Raw genomic sequence first — 22,661 nt, 5'->3', positions numbered from 1 at the left:
ACTACCTGAGTACAAGTCCTCATAGGCTCTAAATTTACCACATTTTCAAATCAAATATATATAAGTAATCAATATTCACGTAGACATCTTTAAGGTAAAAACATAAGTGACGGTAAGAAGTGCCCTTTATAAGAAATTTTCCTCCGGAGGTTGGATGAAGAATCGAAATTCCAAATAATGACAAAATTTGTGTTTTAGTACAATTTTATTCAGTTTATACATAAGCAACATTAAATGTCACAACAATTATAAGTACACAAAAATTACAATGTTTTATTGTTTTCCATAGCAGTTGTTTTTATATAATTTATCTATATCAAATGATCTATAATACTTAGGTACATTCATAGATTATATTATATTATTTGTGCATTTTAATTATGTAAGAACCAATAAATAAAATACATTTTTTGACTAATTTCATTCAACGTACATTTGGTGCTATTTTTTTTTTTTGAGCAATATTCATGCCATGAATGGTATAAAATTACGTACCTCTTAATTTTTTTTTTATTTCGAGTAGTGTCTAATAGAGGAATCCTAATACAGAATCAACACTATTTGACGAATAAAAGGGAAAAAATATACAAATCAGACAATTCTTCCTTTTGTATGTTTGTTAATTAGGTACTTATTATTATTTTGGCCAATTGTTGACAGATTTTAATGGTTTAAATTCGATATGTTCCCAAACTAAATAAGTAAAACTGAAATGATTATTTGTCAAAATATAATTATCAATTAGGTAAGTAAACGCAATAAGTTTCTTAACAATAACTTATTTTATTTATTCTATTACAAAATATAGTAACACTTCGAATTCAACCACAAGTAACGAATTATTAATTATCATAAATGAATATGTTTATTGTATTTTCCATTTATAATATGCAGTAATATTTAGAGATACACAAACATGCGTTGCCTATGGATAGCTAGGTTAGGCGATAGGCTATTTTATTTTCAAATGTCTCTTTAAACACTGCGCAGGTCAAAACCTATTATTAAGACAATCATTAGTAGTAGTAGTTGCCGCACAATTATGAGGAAATAAATTTATTCATCTTGTTGATCTTTGCATTATTATACGAAATTTAAATCATGGTATAATTTTTAGGGCAACCTCTGTAGAAAGATTGCATTACTTGAACATCCACAAGGGACCACTGCATACTCTGAAACCGAATGGAATTGAACGTCTTGTCGATAGCAAACAGTTCAATGCAATGTCAGAATTTGACTATGAGCATCAAATGAAACAACTTCTCAGAACCCCAGGTAATAGGATGGCATTATGATCACCTTTTTACCTGAAACTTAACCATTGAGTATCTATAATTGGTACAACACGCAGAACTAGTCAAAAACTCTCCTTGCTTCAGCCCGATTACTTTGGGATCGTTCAAAGAAACCAAACAAAGACTTTACCCGAGTACTCAGACTCCAGGTAACACCAGTCCTATGTGGGACCAGATTTTTTTAAAGTGGCAAAGAAATCTATAGATCGTTTCAGTTAGCACTCGTATGAGAAAGAACAAGATAGCGGACGACGCTATTTTATCTCATGGGCTCGCTGGCGATAATGATTCTATTGACAGATTTTTTTATACAACTTAGAATGGCAAACAAGCTGACAGTCCACCTGATAGAAACTGATAACCGTCGCTATACACATGAGCAGTACCATCGACATAACATTGTTTGCCACTTATCTGAGGAAAAGATATGAAATTTATAGAGCAACAGTTTTTGATCCGGCATGAAGTATATTATGCACTTCCAGTTTTGGATACCATTTTGTATTTTATTTATTTTGAAATGATTATGAGTTTTCGCCCAATATCTTTATTGATTACATTTATGCTAGGTTTACACGTTACTTCTTCCCAAGCCCCAAGCGTCTACAAATGCCTCTATTTAATTCTTACCTAGACTTTTTAGTTTTTCTTTTGGTCTCAATATTTATACTCTGCGAAGTAAACCATCTATTCGTTCGCCTCCCTAACAATAAAAAGCAACCCCTTATGTCAATATGTAAACTATATGTGAAACTGTATATTTTTCCCAAACAAACACAGATCGCAGTGACGGATTTATACATTTGCCCTTCAGTAGGCTATTTAAACTCTGTTGCCTGTACCGACCTCTAACCCTAGTTCACAATTATATTAATTACTATTTTGGTTTTACTATAAATTATAACTTATATTTTTTTACAAGTATGGTGGCAATCAAGCGTACAGTCCGTCTGATGGTAAACAAGTTTACCATAGCCTATGGACGCCTTTAACGCCAAGGATGTCAAGTGCGTATTACCAACTCTTAAGAAAACATAATACGCCCTTTTTGAAGAACCCCATGCTGTAGTTTCTAGGTAAATTTTGCATGATTATAAAAAAAATTGTCGTCAAATTTGTCGTCTCTAAAATCTGTCACCGTAGAATCCAACCTACTCAGCATATTGGCAAATTCGTCATAGGTCGAAAGATGTCAAAATACTTTCCGCCCTCAATATTATCATGACGTGTGACCAATTGTGAAGTAGGTAAGTGGGGTCCAAAAAGTTCTTTTATTTTCCGACTCATGTGCCTTTGCAATGTCATGTTTCACTCTCAGAACACTGATTTACAGGAATGCTAGTAATTTTCTTTGTACTCTGCATAATAAAACCAATTTATTTACTTAGCGTGGTAGACAAAGAAAGAATGTATTTCCCAAAGTAATACACCTTCATACTTGTTCATATAATAGGTATATATCTCCTATTCTAAATGTTCTTTAATACATGTCTAATTATACATAATTAATTGTAGTAACAATATCTAACGTTGATTTAAACGTCGAACAAAGTATATAGGTACATTTTTACAAGCTTCTTAATTAGGTAATATACAACAACTAAGCATATGAAACGTGTACAGGACCGGATTAACCATGTCGGGGTCCCTAAGTCATACACGTCTTGCTTACGAACAAAAGCTAGTTAGTTAGATACAAAAATTCGAATATAATTTTCTCTGAAAGAAACTATCTCAAAAAAAAAAATTGTCAATGTGCGGGGCCCATATCTAAATGAGGTCTATCAGGCAGGTTAAACTGCCTAATGTATAACCCGGCCCTGAACGTATGTATTAATTTTTACAATTTTTTTTTTGTAGGGTAGGTCTAAAGTACATGCTTACATCGGCATCTAAATTAGATAAATATTTAATGCTTTTAAGATAAGAAAGATATGTAGGTCAGGTATAGAGTGAAATTAATGTAGGTAGTCGTATTATGAGATATTTTATTAGGTACAGAGTAAAATTTTGAAAATTAATTAATTACAAAGCAGCTATTATGCGCTTTACAGTATCAGGAAATTTTCCTAGAATCTATGTAATATTAGTTTTGGAAAGATTTTGTTATCAACACGTCACATAGGTAAGCCAGAGCCCATTGTACTTGTGTTACTTGTGTACGTTGTGTAAAACTGTCATTTAATTACACAAAAATTAACAAAACTACATTACCCATTATCTTAATTCTCTTCAAACCTAATTCTTTACTTATTTATTCTTTATTTGGCTCTCTTCTTCCTTCTTATTTGAACTATAGACAAAATTCTTTATTGTGCTTTATGTATTTATTTCAACATATAATCTTGTATATTATTTATGTAAAAATGTTTTCAATTATATCGATTCATCTACTGCCACCAACCATTTCTGGTCTATGGTTGACCGGTATAGAACGCTATATGTACCTTTACTCCGTACAAGAAAGTTTTATAAATAAGTTACCTATGACTTCAATTTCACTGTATACCTACATATAGTGAACATATTACACTTAAATCTTGTGTTTATTTCTCTTTTATGCACAGCTGTAGGATTTTAATGGATTTTTATTACGTTGGCATTTCATACAGGTATGTTGGTAAACATTGTTTAAAAAAAATATTATTCAAATACTCATCATCATATCAAACACGTCCAATAAAAGGCTTATAATTCAAGACACATAATAGCCCTGTCGTATGCATAGCATTATGCATACAGCCTAATATATACAAAATGTCCTTTGACTGGTCCTCCATTTGCAATATCATTCCAAATTTGATTTTACCGCGCAAATTTATAAGCATGGCGGACATGATGACTTCGGTTCCTGGGTCGGCTGCGCGCGCACCGCTAGCCTCGAAGGGTCGACTGGGTTCGCTTTCGCGACTAGAGAGCGCGCCACGTGAGCGAACGCCGCTTCTACATTCAATCCGGTTTTCGCTGATGTCTCCATAAAGGCGACTTGGTATTCTCTTGCCAAACGCTGCCCCTCCTCCCGCCGCACCGCTCTTTCTAGGCCGCTATCGGATTTGTTACCTGGAACACGAAGAATACGGTTACGGCCTGATACCTGAGACTTGGGGAAAGTGAAGGTTGTTTAGTATGGCTCGAATGGGCGGTTTTAATTTTTATTTCATTTTTAATCAAGCCAAGAAGACAGTTGTTATTGTTCGCTACGTTGTGGCCATTCAAATAACATTTGTATGATAATTGGCAATTACTCATCATGGCAGGGTAAAGTTGATGAAGAAAATTCTAGAATTAGCGAATCATGAGAGTATTATCATTATGAATAATAACCAAGGTTGTTGTGGCAAAGATCTTATATGAGAATTGATAGCACGATAGATGTAAAATATAATAATTGAAGAATAATGAAACTTGTATTTTCCATTTCGGAACTTGAAAACTTTTTTGGGATTTTAGAAGATAATATTTTATTAGTACCAATATATGTTGCCAGAACTCTCATTCAGAGTAATTTATTTTTATAATAGTTTTATAATTTTACTCTATCATTGTAACAAACCACAATCAGATGAGCATACAGAGTTGCTTGGTGACTTTTCGGGCTACTTCGTAAATTGCCTACTGCAAATATTTATCAAGTAATTACCTAATAGCATGATAACGACATCGTCCTGCGCATACTCCCGTATCTCGCCGAGCCAGGCACGGATATTGTCGAAACTGGTCTTGTTCGTCACGTCGTACAGCAGAAGCAAAGCTGATACAATGAAAATGATAAGGCACAGATAATATACATGTAAATACTATCCAAGAATGTCTTGTGTACCACGTGGTTTTTTTTATGTATTATAGTATTAACCAGGGTCAAGAGTGAGGTTATAAAAAGGATATAATGAAGTTTTACCAACATTGGCAATGAGCACATGTTACTCATGATGTTTCAGGTGTCTAAAGGCTTCAACTGTATCTTTATAGGTATATAAAAGGGTTCTTTTTTTAATGGGTGATAATGGAATGGTGGTGGAAAGGGATTTTTATCAATTGGGAGATTAATCCCCATTGTTATTAATATATCCTGTCAGGTCGACCTCCACGCGGTCCCCCTGGAAACCATCGTGACTAATTTATGGTTGACTTCGTCATGATGGGCTAACTGGCCTGTATTTTCATCCTCACCGATCATCTCTCACTGGTACCCCGCCAGTGTATACCGATAGCGCAGGCGGGATTATAGGGTTTTCTTTTTTTTTTTTTGGTGGGTGAATATGGTATGGTAACCCCGCCTGCGCTAATGGGATACGCTAGCGGAGCACCAGTGAAGGGTAAGAACCATGATAGTTTCCAGGGGGAACCGCGAGGAGGTCGACCTGGTTGGGTATATTGCTAGCAATGGGATTCTCAGTCTCATTTACTAACAATCCCTTTCCCCCCGGGATTATAGGGTTATCCATCCATAAAAAAAAAGAATTCACCCTTAAAGGGGTGAAATAGGGAATAAATACCGATCTCCATGCGGACAAAGTCGAAGGTCAAAGCTACTATGATATAATAATGCAATTCAAAAATAAACGTGAAATTTTCAAAAGTGTTAAGCCTTAATATTTCAATAAGGGAATGAACGAAGGAAAAAGACCTCTTTCAACTATGGTATAGTAATCAAGTACTCTATCAAATATGGTAATCAAGATTTAATTATCATGTAATGTTTATAATTAACGAAGATATAACGTAATATATACATGATTTTTTTTCAAACGCATAGAAAAATTCTTCCAAATATACATAATTTAATTAAGTATTCTTATTTCAAAATGCATTATACAAAAGGTTACGTTGATATTTTTTTATCAGTAAACAGGAATAAGAGAATATTAAAGGTTGAGACCGGACATGAGCTCATTGTGGTCAAATCGAGTTCCAACACATGTGCTCGATCCGGTTTTATGCAGAGCTAAAAGTCGAGGTCGAGAATTGAGCGTTATCTATGACAAGCTGATATTGTGTGTTTCAATGTAATAAACATAACAACACTATTACGTAGAAAGGAATGTTAATTAGTTATTACATAGGTAGGTATTACCATACATTTACATAACGTTTTATATTATTGTCTGCATTTGGTTGGTTATTACTGAAGATAAAAAAAAAGTTACTCTATTTTTGGAAATCATACTCGTGTACTCACAAATGAACTGGACGTTACATAGATGGCGTTAGTAGTTTGACCAGAGAATAAAATTATCTATACTCATTTATTGACAACGGTACTTAATATTAATGTTTTGTAAAATAAATTAATCATACAACATAAATGCGATCATTACTTACTTAATTTCTTCTAAATAAATATTATTTCTACAACTTACCATGTGCATCTCTATAGTACGCGTGCGTGACGCTACGAAAGCGCTCTTGCCCCGCGGTATCCCAAATTTGAAGTTTCACTTTGATGCCATCAACTGTCACTACCTTATTCTGTGAACAGATAGAGGGCGCTAGTTGTACAAAAGTTGTTTAACAGTAACACACAACAGTACAGTTACTCAGCAAACAGTACATAAATTACGACAATTACGATAATATCATATTTATTTTACAATAATAATTAATGAGGGCGTATCTAAATATTTTAATATTTAAATACTTAGATATGACTAAACTCGACTCATTTATAAGAAATTAAAGATTCAAAGGGACCCTATCTATCAGATATTTAATAGGGTACTAATAGACGTATTTTAATTACTGTAGATACATAATTAGAATGTAATTATAAGGTACTTATGGCTGTACCCCAAATTACTGGTAAACGTTCTACATAATTTCTATCATAATCGTAGTTTTCAAGAATTTGACCCGACTTCATTTATCACAGATAATAAATGTTATATACCAATAATAAAGGCGCGATTACCATTCAAATTTAATCTGTTAATAAAAACCTAATCCGTGTACTAATAGTTAGTATCCTTGTCTTATGAGAAAATACTATTTTAATGGATGATAATAGAATGGAAACCCCGCCTGCGCTAACGGTATATACTGGCGGGGCACCAGTCAGGGATGATAGGGGACAATGAAAACATGTCAGTTAGGTCATCGTGGTGAATACACTTTGCATTCGACACGATGGTTTCGAGAGAGGACCATGGGGAGGTCGACCTGACAGAATATATTGCTTGTAATGGCGCTGTAAGAGCCCCATTATTAACAATCCCTTTCCCCTCTTATGAGGAAAGACTCGTGTCCAGTAGTGTGATGTTGATAATTTGTTTACTGTGATGATAGTGTCTCGGGAATTTAAGGCGAAGAAAAGGCAGAGTGCTAAGACGCCAGGTGTCAAGCCGTGGAGAAGGCTTGTAGTTTGGGCCCATAACTTTGTAATTATTGATGCACGACTTTATTAATTCGACTACTAATTATACGACTGAGCAAACCATTCGGCTAATTCGAATTATTTTCAAATAATTTGATTAAAAATTTTATTCATGCAACTACTAACGTCAACTTACTGCTAATATAATTCGATTACTAATTTCATTCTTTAGTAGTCGTTCATGTACGGAGTCGACACGTACATAACCGAGTCGACCCGATCGTCGTAATGTTTTTTTTTTGCTAATGAGCAAGAGTGTTGCCATTATAAACGTAATAAAAATTACCAATTTTTGATAAAAGTAAAAGTGTAGTCATAGGTAAATAATTAGAAAATTATCAAACATATAATATGAAATGGATGTATTTGTTGTCTTTTTTTCCGTCATCGGTTTCATTGACAAGGTAAGGATGCAGACTAAAATGAACTTGGTAGTAGCAAATACAGGGTAAAGACTTTGTAATTAATTACTATTTAGTAAAAATAATCCAAATAAAGAAATTAATATATTACTAATTTAGTAGTCGAATTATAAAATTAGTAATTACTAATTATTCGAATAACAAATCATTCGGATTCGCGTATCGCTATTTGTAATACTTTAGTGTCCGAAACGATTATCAGGCCAAGCTGCCTCAATATTTATCCAATGTTTATGCAAAGCTACACACGCATATATAGCTTTACATTCATTTAAAACAGATATTAAAACAAGAATGAAAGAGTAAGCTTTCTTACTATTTTTAATAGGTGAAAATGGAACGACAACCTCGCCTGATCTATCAGTACACGCTAGCGGGGTACTAGTGTGAGATAATGGGTGAGAATGAAAACAGATCAATTAGCGCATGGTGACTAATTCCACAAGAATTTTGATGGGTTCCAGGGCGAATTGTGTAAAGGTTGAACTGATAGGGTATATTGTTAGCAATGGGGCTGTAAGTCTCCATTATTAACAATCCCTTTCCCCTAGCTTTTTTACCTAATTACTGACGTAATATTTTCGTATGACAAATATTACATTATATAAAACTTCTAATAATACTAGCACATTGGTATTATTCTTAAATAGTACCTAACATCAAATAATAGGCACCATGACGGCGTCAGAAACAGCAAATAACCGCTAGGGACAGATGGTATAAATCAAATTGCAAAAACTGGTCAAACAAAAAATTGGGACCCATTACAACTATAAATCACTCAACTGAGCTGCGCCGATTCAATCACAGCTGTCACAAGCGAGGGGCGGGTACAGAAAAAGCGCGCCAAACTTCAAACACCAATGGCGTGCCAGTGAACCGGCCGAGTACAACATGTGACTGGCCCATTTGAACTTGGAACCCTTGACGGTCATTTTAATATTTTGTTTTTTTTTTTTCATGAGGACTAATAATAGGCACAGGTAGTTACGATATGGATTTTACATTTTAATAACATATTCGTTTTCATTTATTTAGGTATTCTATATTATTTATATTTATTTGGCATTGAGGTCGATTCTGAGGAGCCATTTCCCTAAACTTATTTGTGGTGATCTTCCCATTTAAAGCTCACCGAGATAACAAAAACAGCAGTAGATATTTTTTATTAGGTACTCGTATTGTATTTGCCGCGCAGTGTAGCCAACATCAATTTCTAAATCCGAATTAAGCAGCTGACAATTCAACCAGAACGTGCCGCGTTCAATAACTATAATAAACACAAAAATAAGATTCCGGCTACATTCATCTAAGTTTAAACAAGTCGGGTTTCAAATATAAAAATTCTACTACTGAAAATATATAAAAATAAATAAAAAAATTTAAAATAAATAAAAATACTTAAAGAAAAAGTTTTATGGTAATGGTTTCTAAGTCATCTCAGTATGATCTCTGATCAAACTGAGATTTAATGAAATTAACTAGTTATCATCAATATGATGTTTTATGAAAATACATCAATACATTTAATATATCAATAGCTATTCAAAACATCGAATCGATTCGATGTATTACATTGAAATATCGAGTGATTTCGATACATCGATGTACATCGAGTATCCCTATTTTAGACCATCGTTAATTAAAATTGTAATAATTTTGACTTAAATGTAGGAGTAGATAATATACAGCAGTATCTATATATTTTAGTTGCAATATCTGTAGGTATACTGGTCCAATAACGAATATATTAAAAAGTCTGTTACCAAAAAATAATACTAGATCACAGACTTTTTATTTATTTTACATATTTGAAAATAGATATCCGACCGAAAATATGCCAAAAATAGAAATATAGAGATGGGCAATATCAAAATGGGTGATGAGCTTTTTTCCGCCACTAATATCCAGAAAAAAATTCAGTTCATATCGGTCTTTGGAATAAAGATTTCTTTATAATATCAAATTGAAATTTTAATTTTAGAGAAAGGTTTGGAGAAATGACATCTAAGAATCGACCCCATTGATTCATAATGTGATTGAATTGATGTGCTGGAGTAGTTGTACCCGGAAGTCGATGCCGACGGTGGATATGTAGTTTCCTGATAGAAATGTGCCGTCCCGGAAACGGACTAGCATGCACGTCTTCCCAACACCGCTGTCGCCGAGCAGCATCACCTAGGAAATTAAATGGGTATTTAATGTTGGACCTACTACATAATTCTGCCTACAACTTTATCTAAGAATATATGTACTTATAATGTATGTAATTGAAACCACAGACTTGAATTAAATAGATGTCGATATGTATGTGTACCAATATTTTTTCTAAGTAAACTCCAAAGAGTCAACTTAGATTCCAGTTAAATTTCAATGCACGGAATTTATATATGATATACAGGTTGAAATGGAGACCACTAGCGTTTATTTTGAAAAGTGTAATCTATGAAACTGAACAAATTTCTCAAACGAAGTTAATATAAAAAAATAAAATACTATTATTATATTATTTCCTAGAAAACTTGGTAGTCGCATCCGCCGTGTTTTTGTGGAAAGCTAAGAGTTTTGCCGTTTTTTGTCTCATGTTTCCTTAAGGAAAATATTTAGTTTCACTAGTAAAATAACAGCTTAAGAGGATGACGAGGATGTTTTAGATTTAATACTATTAAGTTAAAAAAGAGAATAAGTATTAGAAACTACGCAATTGGGTTTGCTTGCAATAAAAATGTATGTTAAGGTTTCTTCAGTGACAGCGCACGTGACAACCCTAATGTTGCATACATCCATAGACTACAGTGACCGTTTAATATCAGATGGCCTTTATGCTTGTTTGTCAGCTTTATGTTAAAAAAAAAACATTTATAATGTCAAAGCAAGTAAGTATATACCCTTGGTACTTATACCATCTATCTTGATTTGAATCTGTGATAAAATCATATCCGAATATTTTATTCTTTATAATAAAATAACTAAAATACTAAAATTTTACCAATATTTTTTTTTTTTCTAAAAAATAACAGATAATCTTACCTTGCCAAAGACATCGTATTTATCTTCGTGTTTAGCTTGCTGCTCCCAAGGTTCGGTTGGTGACGGTGGTTCGCTGTGGGGCATTACCCCGACCTCTTGGTCGCTCTTGTCTTCATCCTCCCTCGCTTCAGGGAGATTTCGTGCCCAAGTTGGCCGTACCCTTCCGACTACCACTCGCTTCTCAAGCTGCCTATTGTCCACTGTATTCGGATTCCACATTTTTTTTAATTTTTTAAAATTCAATTTAAGAACTCGTGCGATTTTTGTTTCTTAATGCGTTTTATGTATATGGCAACTTGCATTTTACCCATATTTTATTGTTTTTTTTTAGTTTCACTCACTTCACTGTTAGTTTAGTTTAAACAAATTAATTTATTGCCAATCATATACTTACTTGCAATAAAAATGTATACCTAGGTACACAGTAGGTAACTACATGTTAAATCATTTACAATTTAATTTTATTTCATTTACATATTTGTTTTGATAAATTCAATACACGGGTACAATTATATTAAAATGATACCTAGAATAACAGATATTTTAATAAATTAGGTAAGGATTTCTTATTTATTTTTATACGTACATAAAAGGTTATTTCAAATGAAGTAAACCTAATTATTTTAATACTGGGAATTCACCACTAGCCTACAATATCTAAAACAACTCACCCGTAAGCACTTTGCCTTTCTTGAAACTGGTCTAGCTATATATAGATATCTACCTACATAATATTAAGAAAAACAAGGCAAAAAAAAATTAAACCTCGACCTTTTCCTAAACGGGAGGTTAAATTTCTTTTATTGTTTTTAAGCGACTTTGGAAGTATATTAAATTTGTTCTCAATCCGTCCGATTTTTTTTCTTTCGTATTTGTAGCACTACAATTTTGTAATGATTGAAACTGCTGTTTTTCTTTGTAGATGCAAAGCTACTATAAAACCTATCGTTGTAGGATATTACGAAATGTCTCGTTATTTATTATTGCATTCATTCAGTTAGTTTCTTTTTGAACTGACTTAAAAAATGGAAGTTCTCAATTCGGTTTTATTTTTTATATTCTCTATTGCTACCTCATAACTCCATTATCTATAAAATGATTTGGATAATTCTTTATTTATTTAAATAAAGAATTTATATTTCTGCTCCGTCCGTGTCCGTCAGTCAGCCGTTACGCTAAATAGAGAAAATGGCGGTGCATTGGTCTAGCAAAATCAATTTGGAAATGATATAAATATCTTGGTAGGTACATTAATATGTTTTATCATGATTGAACATAACTCTCGGACTCACTAGCGATGTCGATTCCAGCGACGAATTTGCTTGCCACTTGTCTGGAGGTCCAGGTCAGTTAGGCCATCGTGACGAATTCTTCAAGAATTAATCACTATGTTTTCCAGGGGGAATCGCGTGATGATCAGCCTAATAGTGTATATTGGTAGCAATGTGGTTATTAAACCCTAGCACTAATAATCCATTTCCCCACTATATATGGTATTATATACTTACAAATATTAAACAATAAAACATAGAAATTTTATCAAAATCGGATCAGTGGTCGGGTTTTTAATATTTTTTTTTGTTGTACCAAATCTGCGATTATTTGCCGAACAACTTGTTAAGTTCATATATATTTAAAAACAATACTCCGTTTCATTGATAGAACATTGAAGCATGGTGAAGCATGCTGAAGATTATAATTTTACCCTGTATATCTGCGGTTGTTTAGCTGTAATATATATATATATTATAGACGTGCCTAAACAATTAACAATTGCTCTGATAGACGAGCTTACGATATCGAATTCCCATTCAAGAAATGATATTATGCTCTGTTCATACCTATCTCTATGAGAACATTGGTGTTTTCTCATTCGTGTCGTGTATCTGTTTATTTAGCTAGCGTATTCAGAGACCGGCATAGAATGGGCCACCCCTTCCTCTCCCGTGGGTGTCGTAAGATCAGAGACCAAATATTTTGCCAAAAAATCGATAAGAACTACAATTTTTTCTTACTTCTTACAAAATTTAAAAAGTTCCAACAAAATATAAATAAACAGTAATTTCTCGCGGCTTTGAACTTCGTAAATTAATATGTTAAGCAAGGAATTTTATTCAAACCCGTTCAGTCGTTTTAGCGTGATTAAGTAACAAATATAAAAAAAAAATACTTATTTTCTCATTTCGTTTGGCGCTTTGCGTCGCAGTGCGAGGCGAGACGCTCTATATCAATACATATAATAAAATCGTAACTGATCACTGCCTGTATATGGAAGATATATAAAAAAAAAAAAATATTATAGGGGGCTTTATGAACATGTTAGATATTTATTTTAAATTATATTATTTTTTTTAACATCTTGTGTTAAAATGTGTACCTACATTTATTAATAAACATCAGAGTAATTACTTTAAATATAATAAAATATTTAAATTGTTATTATACTAAATTTTGTAATGAATTATTCTTGTAATGTATATAAAACACTAATTTATATTTTCATTGATTTTATAATTATTTATTATCATGATACTTAAACAAAAAATATTTCATTACTTTTTATTTAAGTATATATAAGTTGCTTCAAATTCTATTAATGTAATAAATGCAAGAGTTTGTAACGATGAATGGATGGATGGAGGGCGGGGCACCAGTGAGGGATGATAAGTAAGAATGAAAAGGTAGGTCAGTTAGCCCATCGTAATGAATACACTATTGATGAATATATTCGTCAGGGTGGTTTCCAGGGACCACGTGGAAGTCATTGAGGACATTGCTAAGAATCGCTTCCCCTCCGATGCATATTTGTTACTCTCAAAAACTACTAAACGGATTTTATTAAAATTGGTACATGAGTAGATTATATCCTAACTTAGCACATAGGATACTTTACGTATGGATTCACGTGGGCGGAGCCGCAGGATATAGTTAAATAAAAAAAAAAACAAACAAAAAAGCTAATAAAAGCAATTTCAAATGTGAACATGAAAAGCTTTGCCTTTTGCTTCGCAACAACAACTGTCTGTTCCGTTAAAGAAAAATATCTGCTTCAACCATTCAAAAATTATTTTAGATTGTAAAAATAATTGTGAAAGTAGATTCAAAATTGGCGACGTAGTCTTGATATATAGTAATAATATATTATATATTACTATATATTAAGTTAATGCCGTCCATTGTTTTCTTAGTGTAATATTTTCATGTAATTGTTTTTATTTATATAAGTTTACTATTATAATCTTACGGAGGAAAGAATAAAGAGTATATATCTATCTATCTATTCCCAATCATCGTCATATCAGCTTTTAACTGTCCACTGCTGAACATAAGCCTCCCCCTTAAGGGATCTAGTTGCGACGCATGGCAGACGGATTACTAACCGCAGTTAGGCTTTAGAGATGTTTTAAGAGGGATGCTGCTGCCTATCTCTCGCCTTACCTTAGACGAGTGTTACGACACCAACGGGAAAGGAAGGGGTGGCCTATTCTACGCCGGGACTGCACGGCATGATAATATATTTCCAAAAAAAATATCACGACATTGAGATGAGAAATCCCTTATTTTGAAAATCGTTTTAAAAGAGTCAGCAACAGCCAATATAACCAATTATAATAAAACTTAAATAGAGATAATCGCAAGAGATTAAATAAAGTGGGATTAATAGACATTATTAATTAATCACAGGGAAGTGAGCATTCCAGAAAATCATTAAAGGCCGACTTGTGTAAATAGATTGTTGTACCTTTTGGTCCACTAATTAAAGGGCCCCCTTGTACAGGTTAATTTAAATTCCAGCCTAGGATTAATTGAGCCGACCTTTCTTAAGTAGATAATCATACTTGTATCTATCTATTTAATTCAGATATTCTACCTTTGAAGATATTACAAATAAATAGAATAATATTTGGAATTACGTCGTACATTATTTATCGTACTTACTTTCATAATAAATTGTATACATTGTTCAAGATCAGGCACTATAGGAGTTTTAATAAAAAGTAAAATTTTTCGCACTTGCAACATTAGAACCATAGACATAGACCGTTCAACCGTTAGAAGGTCAAACATTCAAATTTTGTTAACGGATAAGACTACACGCACCTTTGTATTTATTTTAATTTATTATAAAACTTGAGGCACGGACAAGCATTTTATTTCTTCAAGAGCTTCTCAACTTCAAGCGCAAACATACATATATAAAACTTCATATTATATGGAATATAATGTAAAATGTAGCTATTAATATTAATAATGTACATTACGATTTTAGCTCATTGATTAAAAAAAAATTAGGTATATCAATGGTGAGAAAGTTTTAATATGAATAATGGAAGTAAAACTACATATCAAATGCACAAACATTTATAAAATTGGTTCAGAATTGATAAAATGTCGAGTGATAAATTAAAAAGAAAAAATACTTATGCCTGTAAGTATCTTTGACATCTGTATTGAAGATATACTCTTCCAAATTTCAAAAAGGATAATTTCTTCTTCCTTGAAGTCGGATAATAAATCGTATATTTCAAATCGAAAGTTACAAGTCCGATAATTTGATAGGTATTCATTGAGTTGTATCATAACAAACAAGATTATAATAAAATATTTAATTAATCAATTCGACGCTTGTGTTTGACTTCACTTGAAAGTTACTAAGTGAAAGCAAACTCATCTCGTATTCAAACACCTAGTAATGTAAATGTAGGATGTAGGTATAGTGTGGCTATTTAATATTCTACTATGCAAATATACTCATATGCTTTTGGTACATTAGCCACTGGTAGCAACATACCCTGTCAGGTCGACCGCCACGTGGTCACCGCTGGAAACCATCTTGCTGAATTCCAGGCGTATTCATCACGATGTACTAACTGATTAGCCTTTTCATTCTCACCTAATATCTCTCACTGGTACCCCGTCAGCGTATACCATTATTGCAGGCGAGGTTATCATGCCATTATCATCCATTAAAAAAAAATACCCATATTGCATACGAGTTGATGTGTTATTTTATCACGGTGTTATACCATAAAAAAATATTTATTCATATGGTAATACCGTGTTTCTACCGAACGTTCATCGTAGATATATTACACATGTATTAAAGTACATATTGACTGGAATAAATCCCTTGAAGGGATTCCGTCCGTGTACCTTGTCATTTTCTTTATAACTTGATATCTATATTAAATGTGAAAGTATAATAAAGCTTATACAAACAAACATACATTGTGTTTACACCAAGTTTTATACATATCATAATACATGTTTATTCATGTATCTACTAGTACCCTTACTTTGCATGTTTTTTTTTTAATTATATATAATACACTGATATTAGAGCTTTTCATAGCTGAAAGAATTTTTGAAATCTATTGAGTACTTTTTATTTTTCGTTTATGCATTACAAACAAATAATCAAAGCGGAAACTCTTCATTCTGCGGCTTTACCCGTTTGAATAATTATAGAAAGCATATTATGTATTAAATTAGAGTATAATAAATAAATTAATTAATTTAAAATCCGTTCATCTCCTTAAGTGTGTGTAAACATACAAACATCCAAAGATTTTTACTCACTTTCAAATTTATAATATTTAGAAGCTTACACTGTTGTTGGTTTTATTTTTCGTTCGTATTATTTCGTTTATACTCGTATTATATTGTAAGACAATGTAAAGCTCATTGCCCTTTTTGCGTAAATAAGGCGTCCAATTTGTTTGATTTCTAATTTGATAAATTTTACAGGAAATTGAATACAGTAGAATAAAATTGTAATTAAAATGAAATGTCGTATATTGTACTTGTTTAATTGTATATTGATAAAAGAAAAACATACACAGGAAATAAAAGGAAAACATTAAAAAAATATATTTTATAATAATAACGAAATGGTTTTTCATGTAATATTTTTATTCGTATTGAACCGAATTCAATTAAGAATATACATTTAGTGGAGCTTTTATTTGCACATTATATGATGAGAATTTAATCCAAGTTTAATAAACGCGTAATAACATTTATTTATGATTCATCATATCAGCCGTTAACTGTCCACTACTGAAAATAGGACTCCCATTCGGGGGTTTTGCCACGCTTGGCAAGCGAATTCGCAACCGCAGTTAGAGTTTGGTGTCTGATTTTACTATAATTTTTTGTGGTAAAATCGGACATAATTTGTTCGGACACTATTTCACAGGACAAGTATATATATACTTATATTGATCCGTCCCGGCATATAATAGGCAACCCCTTTCTTTACTGTGGGTGTCGTAAGAGGTATCTAAAGCAATTTAATGGTAGAGCGATGGGCAGCAGCGTTCCTGTTAAAACACCTCTAAAAGCCTACCTGCACTTGCCAACCCGCCTGCCAAGCGTGTCAAATACTGACAAAACTTCCCTTACGGGGAAGGCCAATGTTCAGCAATGGACAGTTAACGGTTGAAATGAAGATACCTACTTATACTGATACAAGCGAAAAGTACCAGAGGGAGACTTTGTACAAAAGTCGATTACTTGGGTAACTCTGTTCCATTCGTGTTTCTACCGTGAACACAACTGTGTTTGCATGGCTGTGTTTCGGTTTGAAGGGTGGGATATGGCGTGAATTTACAGGGTACAGAGAAATAACACCTGAGTCCTCAGGAATGGCAACGCATGGGGGGTATCATGGGCGAAACAGTACTCTGTTACGTCCATGGTACTACTCATGTCTATAGGCGACAGTTACCACTTTCCATCAGGTGGGCCGTCAGCTTGTTTGCCATTCTAAGTTGTATAAAAAAAAGTAATAACAAAATCTGTCACCACTTCTTTTTCCCATGATATGTCATGTATGAAAAAGCTGCAATAAATTCTTAAACAATTCTAACATAGATTTAAATAATTCAAAGGTTAGGGTTAGAATTCAATCCCCAGACCTCAATCGAGCGAATCGCCGACTGCGAACGTCATCGCTTGTAATTCTATTAGGTAGGGCGAACTCTTCCTTTTTCTCGTTCATTGGTTTTCACTTCATTTTTGCTTTTAAGAGTCCAAGCTTTGTTCTGCACTATTAAATAAAACCACGAATATTATGGGGGTTACTTAACTGTAGTCAGGAAACAGGATCAATCTACTCTATATACTGTAACCAAACACGACATATGAAGTTGACATGAACTCCGCTGCTCGGATAGATATGCAAAAGTTACTTTACATACTGAAATAGTTCAGCCTTATAATGACACCCGCCAGAAAACTTAGTCTTCTAATCCCCTAAGTAATTAAACATCAGATAAGTAGTTACAATATATAGTTAGTTCACTACAATAAGACTTCTGAACAACACAGTTTAGTAAAACTAATTTATTTTCTCAAATATAAAATTTAGTCACCATTTTACGCGAGGCGGAAACATAATATTTTATTATTACCTACTGTTCTTTTTTTGAAATGTATAAATTTTATTGCAGAGTTCGTAAAAATCCGATTTTTTATATATATATATATCCGATATATATCCCGACTAAGAAAAAGAAGCGAATTTCATTGTATAAGGGGATTACACGCTTAAAAATTTTAAAGGCATTTGTAAAATAAAATAATGATACTTATTTACTACATTTATTATTAATTATTACTACATTTATTATTTAAAAAACTTTTAACAACTAACAAAAGAATTAGATACTTAGTGTTTATTTGAGAAATATCTTTTTAATGAACAATTAAAAAAAACAAGTACCTATTATAATAATAATAATTATTATTATTTTTATGAGGTTGCCATTTTGGGAAAAAATCTGAATTATAGTTTTTTACTACATGTTGCCAGGGTAAACATTAATCTCTAAAATTTTTAGTTTAGAAGACAGGAAAAAATCAGTGTATATTTATTAAGATAAAAATCAATTATTATTATATAATAATTATTATATCAAATAAATATATATATAATAAACCCTGTTTTATTGGACAACCTCTTACAATTTTAAATATACTATTGGGATTAAAGGCGACGCGATTGCAGGTAAATAGTACCTACATACTTGATTTATATTGTCGACGTTTCGACGTGGATTGGACTGAAGTGAACTTACAATTTATTTCACAGGACAAGCTTTACTAGAAGAAATCTTTTATTAGAGACGGTAAGATTGTATATTACATTTTAGATGTATTAGGTATTTACATGTATTATATTGTCCAGTATCAATGACGTGCTGGTATCGTAACTGTAACACCTGTTATTATTCAATTTTTTTTAATGATCAAACGAGATAGAGTATAATTTTTTATTACACAGGGGACAAACGAGTATGTTACATACTTACCAAATTGTAAATGGTTACTACCGCCTATAAGCCGCAACATGTGTTGCGGCCTATAGGCGGTAGTAACCATTGTAAGCGTGTTGCCGGTTCTTTTAGGAAGAAATAATAATAATTAATATGTTCTTTTCTTGAAACTGTTACGCGTACGAAATTACAGGAAAAAGCGAATATGTAATACTGTCATAATGAACATTTCCAAAGCAATGTACTAAGTAGTATCGCCTGAAGCGGAAGAAACGAACGGAAACATAATGAGATGTTATTAAAAAGGAACAAACCGAGATACGCCGAATTTTTATTCCATCCATAAAAGGTATCTGTTTTTATTTGTGTATTACTTATAAAAGAACATTCAATGGATATTCGATCTTTTTAAAAGTCGCTTGTATTTATTGTGTGTTTGTTAATTAGGAAATTTTTAGCCTTTGGGGATTTCAGGAATGTCTTCTGAGTGCTCCGGTTTCATCTCTAACAAGATTTCGGTTTGCTTTATTATGTTTAATGGGATGATTGATGGGATATGGCAGTGAAATTTTAGGGTAGGTAAGAAAAAAGCATAAAACCATAGTCGTTAGGAATGGCAAAGCATAGAGATTACACGAATTCAAGAGGTCACACTTTCTATCAAAGCCATCAGCACAAATATTATAAAAAAGATATATTGAATCTAAAATAATAATATAGTATATCCGTATACCAAATATTCAAATCTAGAATCTACCATGAAATGAAATTCTGAATTTTCGGACTCAATTTAAATTTTTTGTTCATACCGAAATCGGCCCATTAAATGGGGCTTAACATTTCGTTCGTCATAAACCCTGGCCTAACAGTTCAAAGGAACAATATTTTAACATTTTTTATATTTTAAAACAATGTATAATATGTAATTTTAACATCAAACTTGTGTTTCATTAGGCCCCGAACTTTCGGAAAATAATTCATGGTAGAGCCAACCTGCATGTCAATTGTTCAAATATGATCGAGTAACAAATATCCAAAAATAACAATCATTAATAGTTATGATATTAATTGGCAATAATCAATTATCACTGCATGATTAAACCACTTGACCATCCACTAAAGGTATAATATTTTATTTTTTACTGTCATTTTTTTTCAAGCAACTTCAATAGAGAAGAGGGTTTTAATTTGCTTGTTTTGTTGTATATATATTACACGTTTTTTTCTTAAATTCGAAAAGGATTTTGATTATTATGTTTTCAATCGCCAATCAATTTACGTCCATGTTGCTCGTGTTTTAATTTAGACACAAATGAAGTTGCGTTTTATTATAGATTAAAGTCTTAAATAAATCTTTTTTACAGTAATATCGACAAAATTCCGTTATTGTTTTTATAAATAAAATCTGTCTAGAGACTATTTAATCAAGCTGAGACATCATTTGTGAACTTGCCCTGGGGTTATAACGAGGTATAAATTAGGCTTCTAGAACTGTCGAAACAAGTTCCAAACTGCAAATTAAAGAGTCAACAAATTTTAGCTAAACTAAATTATATTATTTTCAACCCACTTTAAAAATAGGAAGTGCCGAATTAAATTTAATAATATAGCCAGTATTGTTTATAGTGTATGTACCTTTTGTGAGTGATGTTTCATCAATTTTGAGGAGATATTGATGTTATTTTCTTAATCTTAATGTTTCAATCTCGTTTTGTTTCCACGTCAATTTCTTTTCATTGTAGTAGATTATTTATTTGATAGATTTTTTAAATTAAATCTATTAAAATTAAATTGAATATGCTTTACAAGGAAAGCAATTAAAATCAGTCAATATAATTATTATCATCGTCAACATTGTTTACTGACGAAAGCTTGTAAACTTTCAACAATCGGGGGAAATTAACTATGAGATGAAATTGATTTACAAGAGAGACAGAATCAGGTGTTTCAAAGCTGAAAGCGTCCCAGTGGAAAAATTGGATGGTATACATTATGAAATATGAATTACAGTTAAAAAATTGTTTATATTATTTTATGTACATTTTCTGTTTTATTTGGTCTTTAAAGAGTAGACTGTGTGACTTTCATAAATAGTTAGATAGATGGGTATTTAAAAAATCTTTACTATCTTTACTAATATTATAAATGTGAATAGTAAGTTCGTTTGTTACTGTATATCGTTTTAATAGCTATTTGGGTATACAGTATGATATTTGGGTATCCACGTACTGTATGGGTTGGAGAAGGATATTATATTTTTATCCTAATCAATAAACATGTCCCGATCACGCGGACGAAGTCACAGCTAAAAGCTAGTAATATCTAAATATGAAAGTGAGTTTATTTGTTTATTACCTTTTAGCGGTTTAACTGTACAAAAATCATAACAAAATTTGGCATGTGTGTCTTACATGATTATTTGTAAAGAAGAAGGAAATACGCTATTTCTTGTTACGATCTAAAAACTAATAGTTCATTTGTTTTTTGTTACGAGTACCTTTTAGCGCTTTAAATCACAAACAGTCGACATAAAATTTACATACATGTATCATTTAAGATGGACAAGAAAAATGCCTATGTTTTGTCTCGTTCAATAAACGAAGTCACGGGTAAAACCTGGTGTAGAAATAATATTTTTTTACGTACATAGCCATATCTGTAGGTAGTCATTACCTATGCCCATTAGATGGGTCGTCGTTTACAATTCTAAGTCGTATAAAAAAAACGTGGATAATGATATTCTATACGAATAATTTTATTTTATTTTATATTCGAATTTGTACAGCGAAAAGGAATACTTCATTTCATTACTTCCACCGTCGACGTAGAATATCGGATTATCTGACACAAAATAAGTGAGAAAATAATAAATTTTGGACGCCCAAATTTCATTTTCAGCGTAAAAAGTTACAAAAGTCATTATTATTTTCTTTTTGCGATGCTGGAAAAATAACATTTTTGCTTTAGACGAGTGGATATTCTCGATGGTTTGATTAGATTTCTGGTTTGTCATTAGAAAAATCTCTCCAACCTACTAAATATAAAGTGGAAATATAAAATAATAACTATATCTCACAGCTTCAACACCTTCGAATTCATATATAAAATATCCTATATTCAAAGATGTAACCTGACCTTGTAGCAAATTTTATCGATCGAATGAATCGAATCTGTTCAGTAGTTTTTGCGTGAATGAATAACAAACATCCATCTGTCCTATAAAATATCGCATTAATATTTAATAGCAGAAGTATTTTACCGC

The 22,661-nt window shown here is 32.1% G+C and overlaps 1 protein-coding gene across 6 annotated transcripts in view; it reads right to left on the bottom strand.

Annotated features, from left to right (window-relative positions):
• Positions 1 to 186: 186 nt before the first annotated feature.
• LOC113517597 (ras-related protein Rab-37-like) overlaps positions 187 to 22,661 on the bottom strand; it is a 58,556-nt gene continuing 36,081 nt past the window's right edge. For 4 of the 6 annotated variants that reach the window (XM_052894672.1, XM_026902315.3, XM_052894669.1 and 1 more), the window contains 5 exons: positions 11,121 to 11,465; positions 10,158 to 10,268; positions 6,659 to 6,767; positions 4,939 to 5,049; positions 187 to 4,358 (listed from right to left, as the gene is read on the bottom strand). In XM_052894672.1, coding sequence (XP_052750632.1) covers positions 4,117 to 4,358; positions 4,939 to 5,049; positions 6,659 to 6,767; positions 10,158 to 10,268; positions 11,121 to 11,339 — 792 coding nt within the window. In that variant the 5' untranslated portion in view covers positions 11,340 to 11,465 and the 3' untranslated portion in view covers positions 187 to 4,116. Of the gene's footprint in view, positions 4,359 to 4,938; positions 5,050 to 6,658; positions 6,768 to 10,157; positions 10,269 to 11,120; positions 11,466 to 11,791; positions 11,845 to 22,661 lie in introns of all 6 variants that reach the window. The other 2 variants (XM_052894670.1, XM_052894671.1) reach the window with 1 other exon arrangement.

This window comes from Galleria mellonella, unplaced genomic scaffold, assembly GCF_026898425.1.
Source record: "Galleria mellonella isolate WM207_F2 unplaced genomic scaffold, CSIRO_AGI_GalMel_v1 utg223, whole genome shotgun sequence".
Classification (NCBI taxonomy): Eukaryota; Metazoa; Arthropoda; class Insecta; order Lepidoptera; family Pyralidae; genus Galleria; species Galleria mellonella.
Note: the sequence above shows the minus strand (reverse complement) of the source record. Positions and strands in the feature narration are given on the sequence as shown.